Source organism: Neocloeon triangulifer, unplaced genomic scaffold, assembly GCF_031216515.1.
Source record: "Neocloeon triangulifer isolate White Clay Creek 2 clone unplaced genomic scaffold, ASM3121651v1 ptg000014l, whole genome shotgun sequence".
Classification (NCBI taxonomy): Eukaryota; Metazoa; Arthropoda; class Insecta; order Ephemeroptera; family Baetidae; genus Neocloeon; species Neocloeon triangulifer.
This window is the reverse complement of record NW_026775556.1, coordinates 10473972-10492708: the sequence shown is the minus strand read 5'-3', so window position 1 is coordinate 10492708 and position 18737 is coordinate 10473972. Positions and strand designations below refer to the sequence as shown.

The 18737-nt window shown below is 35.1% G+C and overlaps 1 protein-coding gene across 2 annotated transcripts; it reads right to left on the bottom strand.

The window, feature by feature from the left end:
- Positions 1–5411: 5411 nt before the first annotated feature.
- LOC132200548 (serpin B3-like) lies at positions 5412–7114 on the bottom strand. Of its 2 annotated transcripts, none has more exons than XM_059626083.1 (7): positions 7049–7114; positions 6791–6979; positions 6521–6725; positions 6252–6463; positions 5993–6178; positions 5792–5927; positions 5412–5740 (listed from the first exon to the last, which is right to left on the bottom strand). In XM_059626083.1, exons 1-7 carry the CDS (start codon positions 7103–7105, stop codon positions 5589–5591), a joined length of 1137 nt encoding a protein of 378 aa, XP_059482066.1. In that variant the 5' UTR covers positions 7106–7114; the 3' UTR covers positions 5412–5588. The 2 variants fall into 2 exon arrangements, with proteins under 2 accessions (XP_059482066.1, XP_059482067.1); XM_059626084.1 differs by having other exon boundaries at positions 6791–6975; positions 7054–7106.
- Positions 7115–18737: the final 11623 nt, after the last annotated feature.

The following is an 18737-nucleotide window of genomic DNA, read 5'->3' as shown; positions in this document are numbered from 1 at the left end:
ACTAATACGGTTTTTATTGGCATATAGTGCTCTCATTATGTATAAAAAATAAAATATTAAAAAAATGGTTTATAGTTCTTAAACTTATTTTAATTTATTTAGCAATAGATAAACAATCACAATTAATTTGTTTAATCATTATATATCAAATATCAATTTTGTTTATGAATTGATAATAAAATAAATACTCATTGTTAAGTCCAATTAAACAAACTTTTTATTCTTTTTATTTAGTGTAAATTTACCTTTTTACTACAAATTATAAAAATATCCTTGTTATCCTAAAAATTTGTTCTAATTACGTACATGTTATTAAAAAATACCTATGAATTGCTCTCAATACAAAAGATACGTTTTGTGGTGCTGAGCAAAGAACAAAATTGACTCGCAGTCAGCAGTCACTCAATAAAAGAGGACGTGATGTGTCAGCTAATGTACAGACACACTTTTCTCGTTTCCTCTTTCTGTGTCCAAAAGAAATCCATTCGTTTCGGTCAAACTGCCGGCTGTAATTGCACTTAAGTTAGTCGTCGTCGCACCGAGCGAACGGGAGACACTTTATTTCGCTTTGCGACTTTTGCCGCGTCGCCTGCATGCAACACATACACACGTACAAAGAAGGACGGTCAACACAATTGCTAAATCAATAAAACCAACTCGCATTGCTCGGTCAACCAGAGTTTTCTTGAGGACACTATCTAAAAATTGAGGAAATTGAATTTTTCTCTTAAAAATCCGATATTTCCATATGAAGTTTAATTATATGATAATAAAAAGTAAAAAAAAAATCAATGTAACATTTATTTTTCTCTATCAAAATAGAAATTAATTGCAGTCGAGCAGGAAAAAATTGGAACAAATTAGAAACAGGACGCTACTTTTTCCTTGGATCCGAATTCATTAGCAACGAGAGTAATTAAAGTTCGCTGGAGCAAAAGCCAATAGACGCAACAACCCTTATCGTGGAGTGGAAGACGTTGGTCCCTTTTTGGCTCCGGCACTGCACGCACACGGCCGAGAAATTCGTCCTTTCGCCGCCACCCCGTGTATATTTATATGTATGGATGTGCAAGTGTAATGGCGGCTATTTTGCAGCTGGGTGCTGTAATCTCGTTTCCGGCGCGCATTATCATTATTTTCATTGCTGCGAGCGAGCGCACACGCCGCGGACGACGAGCCTCACGACTTTTTATATCTGCACTAAAATGAAATAACTACCGCCGAGATTAGGCCGGGACCTTCTTGAGCCACCAGCAGTAACACATACAAGTCCTGCTAGACCAGCCAAATGTCGCAGCAAAAAAAGCGCACTGCAAAAACCAAAAAGATGTAAAATAATATTTTATATTTTAGATAGAAAGAAAATTAAGCCAGAATAGTTAAAGTTTATAATAATTAATTGCAATTTCTTATTTTTTAGTATAGTAATCGATCGTTTCAAACACTTTGATTAATGATGAAGCTATGTGAAAATATCACTTAAAAAGTTTTGAAACTAAAAATTGTCAAATAATTAAAATTTTGAAGAACAAAAATCAAGCTCAACACAAAATACAAAATTTTTCTTGCAAATTGAGTTGATTTATTTAAGTTAAATACCGTTTAATTTAAATGATCAAATAAGGTATTCGAATGGAAGATTTTTTTCAGTGTTTTTGAAAGAGAGATTAAGGGTGATTGTGATCTCTATTCCCTTAAGAAATAAACCCATATACAGTGGGTGGTTGAAAACTCTTTAGCGGGTTTCCAGACTTCTCTCTCGCTCTGGCAAACTAGCCAAGTGCTATATTTATTTTCCATCTCCGCGAGCCAAGAGCAGGAAATCTGTGCCTGCAGTCTGAGCAGATATGCAGTCCGCACGTCCCGCGTGCTCAGCGTGGCTGCCTATCTCGCAGGCTGAGCGCTCAATTGTGTGTCGCTGAGGCAAAAAAAGTAAATGAGATTTTCCTCGACAGCATCCACGCTCGCGAAAGATTGCATTTTTAAGCCGTTAAGCGCACACGTGCCGCTCGCAATCTGATTGGCCGAGAAAACACACACACATGCACACACACGTTCACGCGTTGATAATTTTCTTATAATGCAAGCACCAGAAAATACTTTGCTGGCTGCTCGCTCTGCGACAAGATTTATACAACGCGACTTGCATCTCCTTGGCAGATTGCGCAGATGGAAGATGAATTTGCATGCACACGAGTGGTCTCGGCAGAATTATGGTGCGCAGATTTCATTACGGAACTTTTATCCTCGGGCAAAGATTTCGTTCGTCTAGTATGTGGCCGATGCAACCTATTTCTAACCAAGAGTAATCCGCGTCGACTAATACTTTTGTCTTGTGATACATTGTTCTCGGGAATTTAATATGACGAGACGGAAAAAGTGCGCGAGACCACTTTTGAAGCGGAGAATTTAGCGTGGGTATAATACTTTGCAATAATAAAAGTTTCGCTTTGTGCCGCAATCCGCGTTGCAACACGAGAAGCGACTTAGGAAATTCGCCACCAGGAAAAAAAAGTTAATGAAACTTTTATAACAAGCTTATTTTATTTTCTCCGCGGGTGCAGCAAGCGTGGGAAGAAAATTATTTTGAGCAGTTTGTGACCATGAAAATTAGGCAGTGGTATCTTTGAAATCCTCGTTGTCAGGAAGATAACATTAATCCCTGCATGGAAATAAATAAAATAAAATTTTGAAATAAATTTAATTATATATATGTAAATAAATAAAGCTTTTCACTTATAGTTTAAAAACTCATAATTATTTATTTAAATAATTTATATTAAACTCTGGTTGTGGTTGCTATCAGAAAATATTGAACGTTAACAAATCAAATTTTTTTTCTCATGAAAAATTGTGAAAACTTTTTCAATAATGACAATCATAATTTAAAAAAATTATTCATTTCCTAGAATTTTATGCAGAGAAAATATTTTTAATAATGAAAAATATTCCAAACTTGAACGTCTGATACACATTTGTCTGCTCTTTTTAATTTAAGCAAGCTATTTTGTTCATGAGAATTTCCGTAGAATAAAAACAATATCAGGAAACAGTAAGGAGGTTAACATATTGCTAGTGCTTGAGAAATGTATGCACAACTGCAAAAACCAAGATAAATTCAAGATTCGTTTTTAATAGGAAGGCAGTCGCTCGACGAGTAGAAGAGTAAGTTGCACATTTTGTCCGTCTTATTCCAGCCAGTGAATTGCGAAATTTCATCTGCCAGCCAGCAACGACCTCTTTTTGTGCAACTCTCTCGGTTGTTGTTGCTCTTCGGATTAAATAAATGGCGTTTGCATTATCCAAAGCGCCAACAAGTTCTTATCTCTTTTCTTCGTGTGCACATATAAACACAAATCCACCACTTTTTCTCTGCAGCTGCCGCGCGCAAAGGAGGTTGGTTGGCGAAAGGCCGGAATTGCACGCGAACAAGTTCCATTCAGCAACTACGTTCTATCTACTCGGTATGCTACTCAAGCGAGAGCCGCTGTGTATTTTCGCGACGATGGTGTGGACGCCGAGGTGCAATTTGGAGAACGGACTGTCGTTGTTATGCGAGGCAAGGACAAGGAGAGCGCAGTGAAATCAATTTTGTTTTTTCGCACGGAACGCTCGCCAGCACACCGCTGAAAGAAATTGAATTGGAAAGATATGTATGGAAAAGGCAAGGAAAATGTCAAACGTTGCAAGACTCCATTATGTGACGCTGCAGTATGTTGATTTTCACCCTTGACACATTTATAAATGTGATCTCATTTGCAGTCATATAGCGACATTTTGCTTTTTTCTCAAATGATTCATAATTAAACGTTGCTTTTACAAAAAGAGCAAACATTAAATTAATAAAATTAAATAATATTTCTTAAGTGACCCAACAATTTTCTACCTGTTTATATATAACAATTAAAAAAAAATATCTGCAGTATATAATTATGAATTTCATCAATTTAATGAAAAAAGTGTTAAATTTGAAATTTGACTAAATTTATATTTTATGCTAGAAAAAAGATGGTTAGTAAAAATGTAATTTTTGCGTATATTGATCAATATAATTATAATAATTTTCTAAGGAAAAGTAATATTAACATTTACAGCAAGATGATTTAAATGTTAATTATTTCGCATCCAAAGGTATCCTGAATCTTTTGCTCTAATAAACAAGGATTGAAATTACATCATTTTTGAATGAAGTTGCCTCGCACTCCTTCAACATTATTAACTTTGAAAGTCATGCAGTGATAATCCCACATACGTTTAAAGTCACTTTTTGCTAATACAAAACAGCAGCAGAGTGGCAAGTGTGTGCTGGTGCGAGAATGCAATATCTCGCCGCGCCGCATGCACAAAGAGAGAGAGCCTTTACTTGTCAGCGTGCGGGAATTCATTCTGGGGCGAACAGAGTCGCATATATACACACTGCAGCAGAAAGAGCAACAGAGTGAGAAGAGCGGGTATTAATACAAGAAACTTTTGTCATATCTCTTGGTCTGCTCGCAAAAAGCTGCGGTCGGAAGACGGAATTATCACTGCGAGTGAAAATAGGGCGATATATTAAACGGCGGCGCGGCGAGAAAGGCAAATATATCATTTGGTTAGGCCGTGACACTGTAATTCGCCACCCGCCCGCCCGCCGGTGAAAAAAGGCAGTTAGTATTAGCGACGTGAGTGGAATGCGAGAAAGAAGGAAAAATAGAGGAGCTTCTTCCCTCTCACTCTTTGCGAAAGGTGGGAAATGCCCGTCGTGTGGGATGAGAGAGCCTGGAAATGAGCTGGGACGCGCCACCAAAGAGGTCTCCTGAGGTGCCCGAGTAAAAGCGCACTTTAAAAAGCTTGGGACGAAAAAGCTGGTCGCCATTTCTTGTCCGAAACAAAAGTTTCCCATTGCTCGAAATAAATATGATTTTAAATTGTTAAGGTAAGCCAAGTTTTGAAATTGTCCATAATTATTTGGCCGAAGAAATAAAATTTTTTAAAATGTAAAGGCACATTAAGTCTATTCAAATTCATTTAAAACTTGAGTGTGCTGGGTCATATGGACGACCTGACCGAAAACCATGGCGTGAGGAAATTATGCTTCAATTTTAATTTCCGCATACTATTTGCTTAGATTTGTAAATAGATTGTGGTTATTTTGAGGTTGAAAGTTAAAATTTATAACTGCAGATTATCAAAAAGTTTAAAACTTAACAATTATTCTTGTATTCCTAAGGCCAGAAATAAATCGAGTTAAATGAGTAATTTAAAATTCATATCTTACCTATGTATTTTACAAAAATCCAAGATTGACATGAATATTGATTATCAACAGTATCGTATCATGCATATTTCATACCTTAAAAGCAGGTTTATATTAAATAATGTAAACTAATTTATTTTCACAAGGGAAAGCATTTAAATAAATAGTATGTTTCTTTTTTTATTCAGAATGCAATAAAAATATTTTTGTCATGAAAATAAATATTATTTCTGTATACATTTTATAAAAAATTGTTGATTAAAATACATCTTGCGTTTTTTTATGATAAAATTTAAAAAGTAGCATTCATAAAATTCAAATAAAATTATTAGTAAAATAAGAATTACTTTTCCTAGACAATATCTGTAGTTATGGTTGGTTTGGATACACGTCCTCCAAATATTGTGAAAGCTCTTTTGAAAAGAACAAAGTACAAGAAAGGATGGTCACAGTTGAAATTGAAACCAGAAAGTCCTGGAGCGGACGTTAACTCCATTGATATTCCTAAATTATTAGGATTTGGAAAAAATTTAAACTTTTTATTTTAATTCTTACCGGTTGCTGCCGCTGCTTCAGAACCTTCTTCATTGACGTCGATGTATGCTTTTTGCACAATAGAAGTGACACTGACATTCTCATCAGTAATGCCACTGAAGTCAGAACCATTCAAGAATATCAAATTTACACCCATCTAATGTTTGAAAAAAAAAAACAGAATTACAACATCATGCAAATATCCAATTAGATAAAAAAAACCTTTTGCATGAGTGGTTTCAAGTCATGTGAACTCTCAATTTTGAATCTGGGTAGCGAAATATTAACTCGACTCCATTCTGCATCAAAAAGCAATTCGGTCAAATTCTGTTGCCCGAGTTTCCCTTCCAATTCGGTCAAGCCGTCTTCTTTGTTGGGTAAAATAATGACCATGCTAAATTCATTTCCCTATATAGCAATAATTTTGAAATTTGTAAATGATAATTTATTTATTTTAAATGGGGGAAATTCTGGTAAATACCTTATAAGGAATCTCCACAAGTTGTGCATCATACTGATCTAATTTTTTATAATAAAACGCTGAACTTAGGGACATCATCTGCACATTCAAATTGCCAGAAGTTGATTTGAATGGTTTGGTTTCCGTTTCGTCCCTGTCAAATTGTTTTCTCCATTCACCCTTAAAGTAAAGTGCGTTCACAAGGACCAGCCTAGTTGCAGAATCCAAAGGATCTTAATAATATAAAGTTCATTACTATGATATAAATTGCCAGGGATATTACAACCGACCCACAAAAAGTTTTTGAATCTTCTGATTTGTCGCCTCGGCAACCCAGTCATTAATTTTTGTAGTAGCATCAGAGGCGGAAAAGTCAATGCCTTCAATAGTGGTTAAAAACGACTTCTTGAGGGATGCAACATAATTTGGTTTGATGTTGAATCTATCAGCGATAAACGCCTTGTTTGCCATCGTCACAACTGCATTCTCAGTTTTCTATGATATTAATAAATTTATAAATTAAATTCAAATTTTCATGGAAATATTTCTGATTAACTTACTTTCAGACTATTGATAGCCTCAAAGAAAATGCGCTCGACTTCCTCTCTTACAGCTGAAACCTGAAGTGCTTGACGCAATTCTGCTTCAGTTTCACCTCGTGCGCCATTAAGGGCCATGGCAAGCACTGTAAGAGCACTGATTGGCGAGGCCACGACATTTCCCTCAGTCTCTTGTAATTTCTTATTGTTGTAAATTTAAAAAAATACGCATATATAAGATTTAATACTACTATAATTCAGACTTTAAAAAAAACTCATCTTATAGAAATTGATGCCGAAGGCGCTAAATGGTGATGTCTTCACTGGGGAACTCATGCTTGAGTGATTTAGTGGAAGTAGAGAGGCATGCACTGCTTTTTGCTATTTATATAAATTTCAAGGTAATGAAACCACAAAGAGTTTGGGGTTTCCACCAACGGAAGGGTGAAGCAAACAAAGTAGGCTAACCACATAAAGAGCAAAAATTTGAAATATAATTTTTCATATGGCAATGAACCATTAAAAAATTATTGAGAAAGGGATGTTTGATTGTCAGAAATAATGAGGATATTTTGAGAGATGCTAAATTTGCATTTTTAATATTGCATGAAATCATGTTTATATTTAAGTTTCTATGAATGGATTTATAAATGAAATGTCAAACTGAAGCTAAATTTATGTCAAGCATTTTACCCTCATCACATTTGAATATATAATATCATTAATTTTTTTCTCCATCTTTAAAGAAAATGTTTGTTTTATAATCATCAATTGTTTTATTGAGAAATTATATATTTCTTATAATTTTCAAATTTTTTTTTTAATTTGCTTTCCCCAGGTCAGTAAAAAAAATTATAGACATACATAATGCTAACTCCAACATGTAAAGCGACTTGCTTGTTATCTGCACCACTTCCAGGAAATCGTGTGAAGCCACAGATGAACTCTTTGTGGTTATGAAATTTCAAATTTTACGCGATTGCACAAAAACAAATTGAGACCTTGGGTTTCAGCAAAACCTGCTGTTGTGGTTTATTGCTATTCCCAGCCACTAGGCAAGGGATTTAAGAGTTTAAAAAGAAATAATTTTTAGTTTTTATGATTAAGGTTTCTAGTTTAAATAGTTCTTAAATTAACTTTTTCTTTTCAGATTAATAATGTTCGACTTTGTATTTTCTATCCCAATGATATTTTACAAAAGTGAGGTAAATATCAAAATGTTTTGATTTTCTGACGAGGAAATTTTGGACTAGTTATGGGTTCCCCGTAAAAGTGACGGTCGGCTGAAATTGCATCCGTCTACGTCACATGTGAGCTGTGTATGAAAAATTAATCAACTTTTTGTGAAAACCTTCTGAAACGGAATTTACAAAATAATCAATCCCGTTTGGTAATGGAAAATATTGAAAAGACTATAAGCGCGGACCAGCGTGAACGAAATTGGAAATACGATGGGATTATGCGGGTTTTGTGAGTTATTTGGCCGGAAAATCTTCCTATCGGCCGGATAAACATGACGCGTCAAGCCTGGTAGGGTGGACGTGTTTATTTTTACAATAAATTCTCTGGAGTCATATCTGCAACGGCGCGACGTGGCTAGAGGGAGAGAAAGTAATGAAATTACGCCGCATCCCCGTGGCAAAATGACACCCGCCGAAACACGACGGCAATTGTGCACATACACACAGTATAATATAGAAAGTGTGTATGTCGTTTAATAATAGCCGGGAGTTGGCCGACATATTGCTTGATATTAGTACAGGAGAATTGCTAACAAATCAAAAGGGATTATTCTTCTCATGACTTGTGTGAGAAGTCGGTAAGGGGAATTTGGTAAAAGCTGAATATTTTTATGGAATAGAATTTACAAAAAAAAGCATCAGAGGCATTTAGCATATCTTCAATATTAAATTTTAATATTAAACCATTACCATTATAAACCTAAATTTTGAAATTATAAAAAAGAAATAAGAATCCCCTAATGAAACTGACAATAAGAATCTCCCCGTTATGCCAATATTGTTGCGTTTCCACAAATGCACATAATTTACACACCACCGTGCGTAACGATCACATAGGCGCGTAATTGAAATCGCAGCAGCAGCAGAGTAATCCGCTAGTAATGCTGCCTCTGCACACTTCGAATAAATAATGCGATTTGACCGCACACGGACTGAGCTGGCATGGCAGTTGCATACAAATAATAGCCTGCAGTGCAAAAAGTGAGCTTATGAAACATGCATATGGGAGAGATTTCCCATTTGTTTGTCTTGCTTGCTCTGTTTGTGGAATAATATGTTTGTGTATACATATGAATATTATAGTTTTGTGTGTTCCAGCGCAGACCCGAAGAACAAAACATTTATGTTTTGTTATATTAATCGTGAATGTGCGCCCACATCCATGAGCTATTTATGACGCGATGTGTGCTTAGCTGCAGCAACTCGCTCATAAAAGCTTGGTTTTGATGAAGAAGAGGGAATATTCTCGTGGATTTGAAGCAATAGTGAAATATGTTTGCTTTATTGCTCTATCCTGAGTTGATGTATAAAGAAAAGCAGCTTATGTAGTATTAATATTGAGATGTTTTTCTAGGAAACTTGTTTAATACCAACGCGGAAAGTGATTAAGCTTAGCAAGGAGAGCCGAATATGATTTACATGCTAATGTTGATTTCCATTATTTATTAGAAACTGTGAAAAAAGGTTATTTTAATCGGCTTTATCATTATAAAGCGTGCAATATTTTATACTTTCAAAATGGACAGTTTAAAGGAAATATGCCAAATGAAATGAAGTGACTTTGAGTGAAAAGAACTCGACAAACGGGTCCTAGAGACACCTTGCTTTCCCGGAAAATCTTGTGTGTAAGCGAGTAATCAATTGGAGAAATAATAAAAGTGCAGATGTGACGTCGAAAAGAACGCTTTGAGCCGGCGTGAAAAATATTTGCATCACCATTACTTCACCTATATATCCGGCCGACCGATGCACCGTCCCTTCCAATAATTCTTTTGTTCCTTACTAATGACTTGTCACCAGCAAACGCACACACTCATGCCTGCATTCCTCGCGTTCCCCAATTTCAAAAAGTACTTTCCCGTGGGAATTTTGAAATAATTTTGACATATTTGGAATCTACATAAAAAGATGAGATTGGCGCAGTTTGAATCGTAATTCTACGACAGTTAGAAGTGAAAGTAGTTCTGGTACAAATAATTTTTATTCAAAGTTTTTATGTCATTTCGATCTGTTCTGATCATGATTATAAAACTTTGAATAATTTTTATCATCAATATTCAATTTCTTTCATAATGTATGATAATTGATTATTTTATATTGATAGAATTCTCATTTTCTCATACTCCGCCAAATTGACGCGTCCCGCTGTTAGACCGCGCGCGCACAGACTTTTGCGCGAATGCAAATGTTTTTTAGAACGCGTTAATCTAAAGAATTCAAAATTTCACCGTTGGTAGGTAATGATGTAAAGTATGTTTTGATGTGCTAATTTTTAATAAGTCTTAATTATGAGCGGAGTAATTAACGTTTCCGCGAGAAATTTGTTCTGGCTATTTAAAAAATGGAGGAAATTTTTTAAAAATATTAAAATAAAGCGAAAAATGTTGCCAATTAAATTTCCTACAAATTCCTTCATAGATCTGATGACGTCAGAATTTTTATTGCTTATGTACAGAAGACTTAAAGTCAAAAAATAATAATTTTACTTATAACAAAATTTTTTTAATTTTTTTCAAGATAGCCAATCGATTGGAAATTTAATTGTCAGCCTAGCACTTGAATTTCATCAAAAAATATTCCGCCGTTTTGAAATAAGAAAATATTATTTAACGACTCCTCGAACTGCTGAAGAGAGGAGTAGTGGCATCGGCGCGCTCTTTGGAAAGAAAGAATGCAATTTCAAAACGGCTGAATATTTTTTGATGAAATTCAAGTGCTAGGCTGACAATTAAATTTCCAATCGATTGGCTATCTTGAAAAAAATTAAAAAAATTTTGTTATAAGTAAAATTATTATTTTTTGACTTTAAGTCTTCTGTACATAAGCAATAAAAATTCTGACGTCATCAGATCTATGAAGGAATTTGTAGGAAATTTAATTGGCAACATTTTTCGCTTTATTTTAATATTTTTAAAAAATTTCCTCCATTTTTTAAATAGCCAGAACAAATTTCTCGCGGAAACGTTAATTACTCCGCTCATAATTAAGACTTATTAAAAATTAGCACATCAAAACATACTTTACATCATTACCTACCAACGGTGAAATTTTGAATTCTTTAGATTAACGCGTTCTAAAAAACATTTGCATTCGCGCAAAAGTCTGTGCGCGCGCGGTCTAACAGCGGGACGCGTCAATTTGGCGGAGTATGAGAAAATGAGAATTCTATCAATATAAAATAATCAATTATCATACATTATGAAAGAAATTGAATATTGATGATAAAAATTATTCAAAGTTTTATAATCATGATCAGAACAGATCGAAATGACATAAAAACTTTGAATAAAAATTATTTGTACCAGAACTACTTTCACTTCTAACTGTCGTAGAATTACGATTCAAACTGCGCCAATCTCATCTTTTTATGTAGATTCCAAATATGTCAAAATTATTTCAAAATTCCCACGGGAAAGTACTTTTTGAAATTGGGGAACGCGAGGAATGCAGGCATGAGTGTGTGCGTTTGCTGGTGACAAGTCATTAGTAAGGAACAAAAGAATTATTGGAAGGGACGGTGCATCGGTCGGCCGGATATATAGGTGAAGTAATGGTGATGCAAATATTTTTCACGCCGGCTCAAAGCGTTCTTTTCGACGTCACATCTGCACTTTTATTATTTCTCCAATTGATTACTCGCTTACACACAAGATTTTCCGGGAAAGCAAGGTGTCTCTAGGACCCGTTTGTCGAGTTCTTTTCACTCAAAGTCACTTCATTTCATTTGGCATATTTCCTTTAAAGGCGAGTTCCTCACAGAAAATACCAAATTAATGCTTTAAATATTATTACGTTGTTGCTCAAAGTTGAATTCAAATAAATAAAATATTGAAATCATGAAAATTTATGTTAATTATATAAAATTTATAAGCTGATTACAAGGTTATAATATTCCTATTCAAAAATTTCAATCCAATAAAATTTCATGAGAACGGTTCCGTTTTCATATTTATTGGTTAACAGATTGCAAAAGGAAGAAAATAAATAAACATTTATAAACGACAAAATAATTTTTTTTAATAATTCAATACCCATGCGTGCATGGCGAAGATAATCGCAAAAATATTGAAGGAAACGGCCACACAGAATGGGTACTCAAATTTCAGCACAATAGCAGATGTGACTTCGCTGGTTCGCCGTTTTCGAATAGGGACGTGCACTGAACATGAAATGTCGAGCAAACGCCACTGGTACCAATTCCATTTACGCACAAACTAACTCTTGGTCAGTAATAGCAACGGCGGACACAATCATATCCAGGTCTGTCACTCCCACAGCCCAGCCTGCTGCCTCAAACAGATTTCCTGTTGACCGCAGTCCCAACCAAACCTCTGCATCCCAAAATAATATAATTCAGGTTGGTCGATGCCATTGGTGAGTCCAGTGTAAGTGTAAAAACAAACTTTTTCAGTTGTTCGGAGAAAAATATAATTGGTAGAAAAACAAATACAAAAGCTATCAGCTTGTTTTAAATTATAAATTGAGTTGAGAAGAGTTAGAAATTAGAAAAGTTAGAACTCAAGGATGCACAATCATGGAGTGATAAAATTTTTACTTTCTCTTACAGTAAAAATATAATTATATATTTTAATGATACTAATATTTTTCATTTTTCATCATTTCTATTTTTATATGCAAGAATTTTATTAGGCCAAGGATATACTTTTTAAAAGAAAAGCGAATGTCTGAATCTTAGAGCACCTTAATCATAATGCGTAATATTAAAAGGTGACAACTTTTATAAATTCTATTTTATCACTTTTTCGCAGTTTCACATAAGTAAAAAAAAATGTTTTACCAATTTGGCAATGCAAAATTTCAAATTTCCACAAATTAACTTAAAACAAAATTACTGGATATTTTAAAAATTAATTATTAATTTATGATTTTTCTGGTCGAACTCACGGCCACTTCATCACAGCACGTGTTCAAATGGGCTTCCAAAAGTGCCAATCGGACTGACAGCTGGTGCAAATCCTACAGTAGGACGCGTCCGTCAATCAACAGATTTCATCCAGCAGGCGTTGGTGTGTAATATAGGGTCAGCACAGAGCCCATATATGCGATGCTGGGCACTAATTAAATTATTCGCAGCCCGGAATCAATTCGTGGTGCGAAATAATAATTGCCGTAGCGACGCCCGTGCCGACAAATGAATTGGAAATCGTGCGGACGACAAATGAAACGCCACCGATCACGACCTGTCCATGGCGTGTGTGATGAGCGCAATTTATTGAGAGCTGATGCGCCGCTTTTCCCACCGACAACTGATGGATAATTCGGATCGCTTTCATGACGCAAGCGAAATGTTAGCAGCTTTCATCGCCCTGTCAAAGTTCAAGCGTTAGGCGCAAAAGGATGATTTTGATTATTCACCAGGGCTCCAATTCTGTAAGAGGAACTTACCATTCTATTTTAAGTTCTAAGCTCAATAGTTTGACCTTAGTAAATTTTTTGTTTAAAACTTTGTTGCTAAAAATGGAAATAAAAATCTCCATTGTAGTCAATAAGTTAGTAAAAAGCAACAGTAAAATTGTCTGTGGAAAATTGAAATTAATGCGACAACTGGTGATTTTAATCTTTCTGCATTTATTTGTGTGAAAGAGTATAAAACTTGGATTTTTCTTTGTTGAATTAATTATATTGAAAAAACTATTGCTTCTGGTAATTGCAATTTAGTGTCCTGTTAAATACTATCTAAGAATCATCAACCGCTCTCTATTATTTTATAATTAAATTAATAGAATACTTTTATGATTTTCAGTACATCAAGAAATATCCTAGTAATGTTAGTTTTATTACATTGATAATCAAAAATAAAATTAAAAATCATTTTTTTAGAAATGAAACATTTTCAAATTTTAATTTTTTTTTTTATCAAAAATGCAAAAAAGGGCAGAAATTGCCACAAAAACAATCATATGCTGCTTGTCACTAAATCCATTCCTTCTAGGAGCGTACGGACGACATTTTGAAGATCATCGTCATATTTCCAGAAAAGGAGAATAGATTTCATCAAGTCTCTAGTGCTTGATATTTTTATATTTTTTCGTTGCGTCGAAAGAGGATGAGAGAGCTCAAGCCGGGAGTGAAATTTCGAGGTGCTCGTTTAGCACAGAGAGCAGAAGAGCGCGCATGAAATTTGAATATTCCCTCAGTCGGAGCGGATTCAGAGCATACACATTTCGGCAGCAGCGCCTTTGAGACTCGTTCATATATCTCAAAGCATAATTTATTCCCCAAGAAACAACGGGTGCGCAAAGAAAAGAGTGCGGCAGCCGAGCGAAGAAATTTCACGTGTACTATATCATAATACGGCCGGGTGGTGCGCGACGAGAATGCTGGGTGTATTATGAATTCATGATGACGGGGGTGTGCCGCCGTCTCAAAGCAGCCCAGCGCTATCTGGCGAAATGTTAAATGCGAGAAAGCACGCCGGGCTGAATGGGCCGAATCGTCGGCAGCACAATAGAGGCGAATTTTGCATAAACGACGGCGTGCATTCCGACTTGTTGGCTTGCGTATGCACGTCTCTCACTCTGTGCCATTAGAAGCAACTTGTGTGGTTTGGACGCTCTCGGAGGCGTGTTAATTAATATTTCATTGAAGCTGCTTGGAGATTTAGTCAAGGTATTATTAATTATTAATATATATGTTGGAACATCAAGACTAAATGACGTACGAGAGGAGATGATGAAGTAAACTATAGAATAGCAAATTTAATGAAATAAAATTAATTATAATTTCATCAACTTCACATAAATTTCAATCAAAATTAATGATATAACAAAGTCTGTCAAAAGCAATAGCGTTATTCAAAATACCGAAGGCCTAAAAACACATTTAATGTTTTTATAACAAATTTTGAACTTGCCTTAAAAAATTGATAAAGAAAACCTTTCAAAAATATCCAAAATATCAGATTATTTTATTTGCATCAAATAATTTAATTTTTTTTGTGAGACCAAAGTATTAATTTAGCACTTAATAAATTCGATTAAGTTCCAAATTATATTATATTCCTTTTCCAATATTTTAATAAAATTAATTAATCAAGTAATAAAAAAAAAAATGTAAACCTAATTGTGATAAAATTTGATTCATTTTTACATAAGAGAATATTTTGACACAACATGTACTAAATCTAATTTTATTGAAAAACACTTTCTAAAATTTTTGAATTCGAACATCTGCTGTTCAATGCCTAAATATTTTGAACTGCACATAAATTTCAGCAGGGTCACATTTATCTAAAGGCTGACCCGAAACCACCTCCCAAGTTTGCGTATAATTTGAAATCCCAAGCTGTGCCAAGCCCGGTCGGCCGCAACAAAGGGGCGAAAGGACTTCATTCGGGTGGACAAACTGCTGTGGCACACAATCATTTTCAAAGCAAACTTTTGCGTGGACACTTTTGCCGGGCCGTGCTGGTAATTGAGTTGTGCAAAGTGCACGCTGAAAGTACATACATACGTACACAGGGCAGAGGGTGCGGGTGGACGAGCAACCTGCTCGGCACCTGGACGTTCCGGTAATTCACTCGGCGGTTCATTTAATAGTGAGCGCGATTTGGCGCGGCGCATTTCGTTTGTGCCTGCAAACTGGTTCGTAACGGTTATTTAATCAATGCGCCATACACGGGACGAGAGAGTCGCCGGCTAAAGGCTTAAATGCAAATCGTCCTGCTCACCAGGCAAACAGTTTTGCCTAGCCTTTGTACACCACACACACTCATAGCAAAAATAATACAAGCGATCGTCGTCTGCTTTATCCGTGACAATTGGACCGACGTCACTTTAATTGCCAATTTAGAGAAAAATGCATTTGATTAAAACCGTGCAAAGCTCTGCACCCAACTCGTATGTGCTTTTTTTATTCTATTGAAAAGAGAGGAAGCTTTTTACAGGAAAAAAGGCTTTAGTTATAGCTGGAATTTACTGCGTTGGAAAACTTTTTACTGCACTCTCCTTTTTGTGCTGCACCTTCCTTTTTTCAGCAGGCAACTTTTAATTGCATTCTGCAGTGAGCTTTTTTATAGACAAAACTTAAATAAAGGTTATAGTTTGTGTGGCATTATAATTTTTATTTTTATATAAATTTACATTACACTTCTCCTTAAAAAATCATATTAACTATGCTACCATGGTGCCTTCAATTTATTTTTTCATTTCAATTTTTTTTTTTGTGCTTGAGAAATAATGTTTTAATTCTCAAGTAAATTAAGAAGGAGAAAATAAATATTCAAAGTGATTCAAAGTAACTAAAATAACTACAATAGTTGAAATGATACCGTGCAAATTTAATTATATTTTAATTGAGCGTTTGCATTTATTTCTTTTTTCAAGCAAATAATTATCAACAAATCGGTATATAAATATTTTATTACTTTTAAAGTATTCCGATAATTATAAAGACAGATAAATATTGATGATAGGTAAAGGTAATGTATAATATTTGAAAATGAAAAAATAATAATAATATATAATGCTTCAAACCACAGTATACTGTATGTTTATATTATTATTACAATTTTCTTAAATATATCACTTAAGAATAAGAAATATATTACTAAAGAAAGGCTTCAAAGAATAAATTACTAAACTTATTATTAAAATTATGCAAATGTTAATTATAATTTTTGAGGAAAAAATTTGCAGATTATTTAGAAAAAAATTTTAATTAAAATAATGCATGCCTCGCCCACATCTATGCATAAATGAAATAGCAATTTCTCCGGTCATTGGTATGTGAAATTGCAATTGTGCTTGCAAAACGCACACATACAACACCATTAATGTGCAGTAAGCACACTGCGATGGTTTCTGTGTGTGGCAAAATTAAAATCCATTCCGCTCCAAATCGCCGGACCAATCAACTCATAGGCTTTGAGCGAGGTCTTTCCGCGCTGCAATCATTGAGAAATGCACTGGCTGCTTTAACGACGATGAAAGGATCACATTTGTTTAAACTAAACGTCAAACGTTTAGCGTGCACCCGATACTGCAATGACGAAAAACAAGTGCATTGGGGTGCACCTGAGCAACGCGATGTTGGGCGGCCGCTTCACGCTCGGCTCCACTTGCACAAACATTTGATAATGATTGCCTATGCTGCTGGCAGCTATAACAGCAAGCACACTACTTGGTGGCGGCAATTTGCCCCCGTGCGAAGTATGAATGTTGACTCGGTGATTCAAAACCGACGTGCGCCACCGCTCTCGATATTGCTGTGTGTACACGCGCCGCCCTGCAACAACATTTGCTGCACTATCAAACACACGTTGGCACATGTTGCAATAAACGTGTGTTGGCCGGCGGTTCGATAGGGTTGAAATAATCAGCCGACCTGATTGCGTTCGGCTCAAGAGGTCGTCATTTCAACCCCACTACCAAGCGCTAAATAATGTTGGATGTAACAGTGTGAAATGCTGCGTGTTGTCCCAAAAAATAAATTCCATTTTAACAAAATTAAAAAAAAAATGCATTATTTATCATTTTAAATGTTTAAAAAAAGTTGAAGCGCCCTGAAATTAACCTGTATAATAGTCAGATTTGTACAATTTTATATTAAATTTATTAACAAATAATCAAGTTATACCAATAAAAATATAAAATATCAATTTTTCTTATCCCATTTCTTATTTTAATTAATTAATTTAATTAAAACAGCTTTGCTGTTCTGTATCAACAAATTTTAGCTCATTTTTCTCATTGATTTAGCTTATTTAACGTTTTAAGCATAATATATAATATATGAACTTTAAAGTTCAATATAACATTTACATTATGAAAAAAGTTATTTTTTTACATTACATGTCTGCAGGTTGGAAGATAAGATATTTATTTTACCAATTTCAATTTGTTGTTTTTTATTTATTGATAACATAAATCTTATGTAAATATACCCGAACAATATGATTGTGTTGTTGTTTCACCAATGCTGGCGCAATGCTATTAATTCGAGTTCAATATTGAGACTTAAAAATAAATGCGTGTGCTATCAATGACAGTGAGTCATTGTGTAGAATGAAAGGACATTTTGCCACTTTAATATCAAGAGCTACCTCTTCGGTTAAACTGTATTAATTAAACGGCTGCTGGAGCGTCTTGTTGCATTTCTTGACACCTCACCGACTGTCATTCTGCAAAATGCAAAATCCCAAAGGAATTCTGCAAGAGAGACTTGAAATAATATAAGGCTCTGCCGGCAATGAAGTGTGACAGCCGAGGAAGGAAGACGGCGTAGGAAGGAAAATCAAGAAAAATGCCAATGAGAGAGTGAAGCGCGAGCTGCTGGCGATGAAAAGTCGCGGCAGGCAGACACACGCCAGGTGCAATTGAGCAAAGTGGCAAAACTGTCACACGCCATTCGGATTTCGCCCTGGCTCCAGCTGCTTCGGGAGGACAGATTCGCGAGTCCCCGCTGCATATATATCCGTCACGCGTTTTCCTTCAAATCTGGAGCAACTGTTCTCATGGGAAATCGCACTGAAATGTACGTATTTGGTAAATTTTAGCACACATTAAAATTATGATTTATTTCATAAATAATTTAATAACAAAGACAGTATAGTATTGACAATACCTACTGCTACTGCGAACAATAGGTGCCTGGCCTCCAATTCTGTAAGAGAATTTACCATTCTATTCCAGCCTTACATATAATTAATACCTCTGGTCAAGCTGAGCGTATGGCCAAAATTGATAGCTGTTTGAGACCTGTCAAAA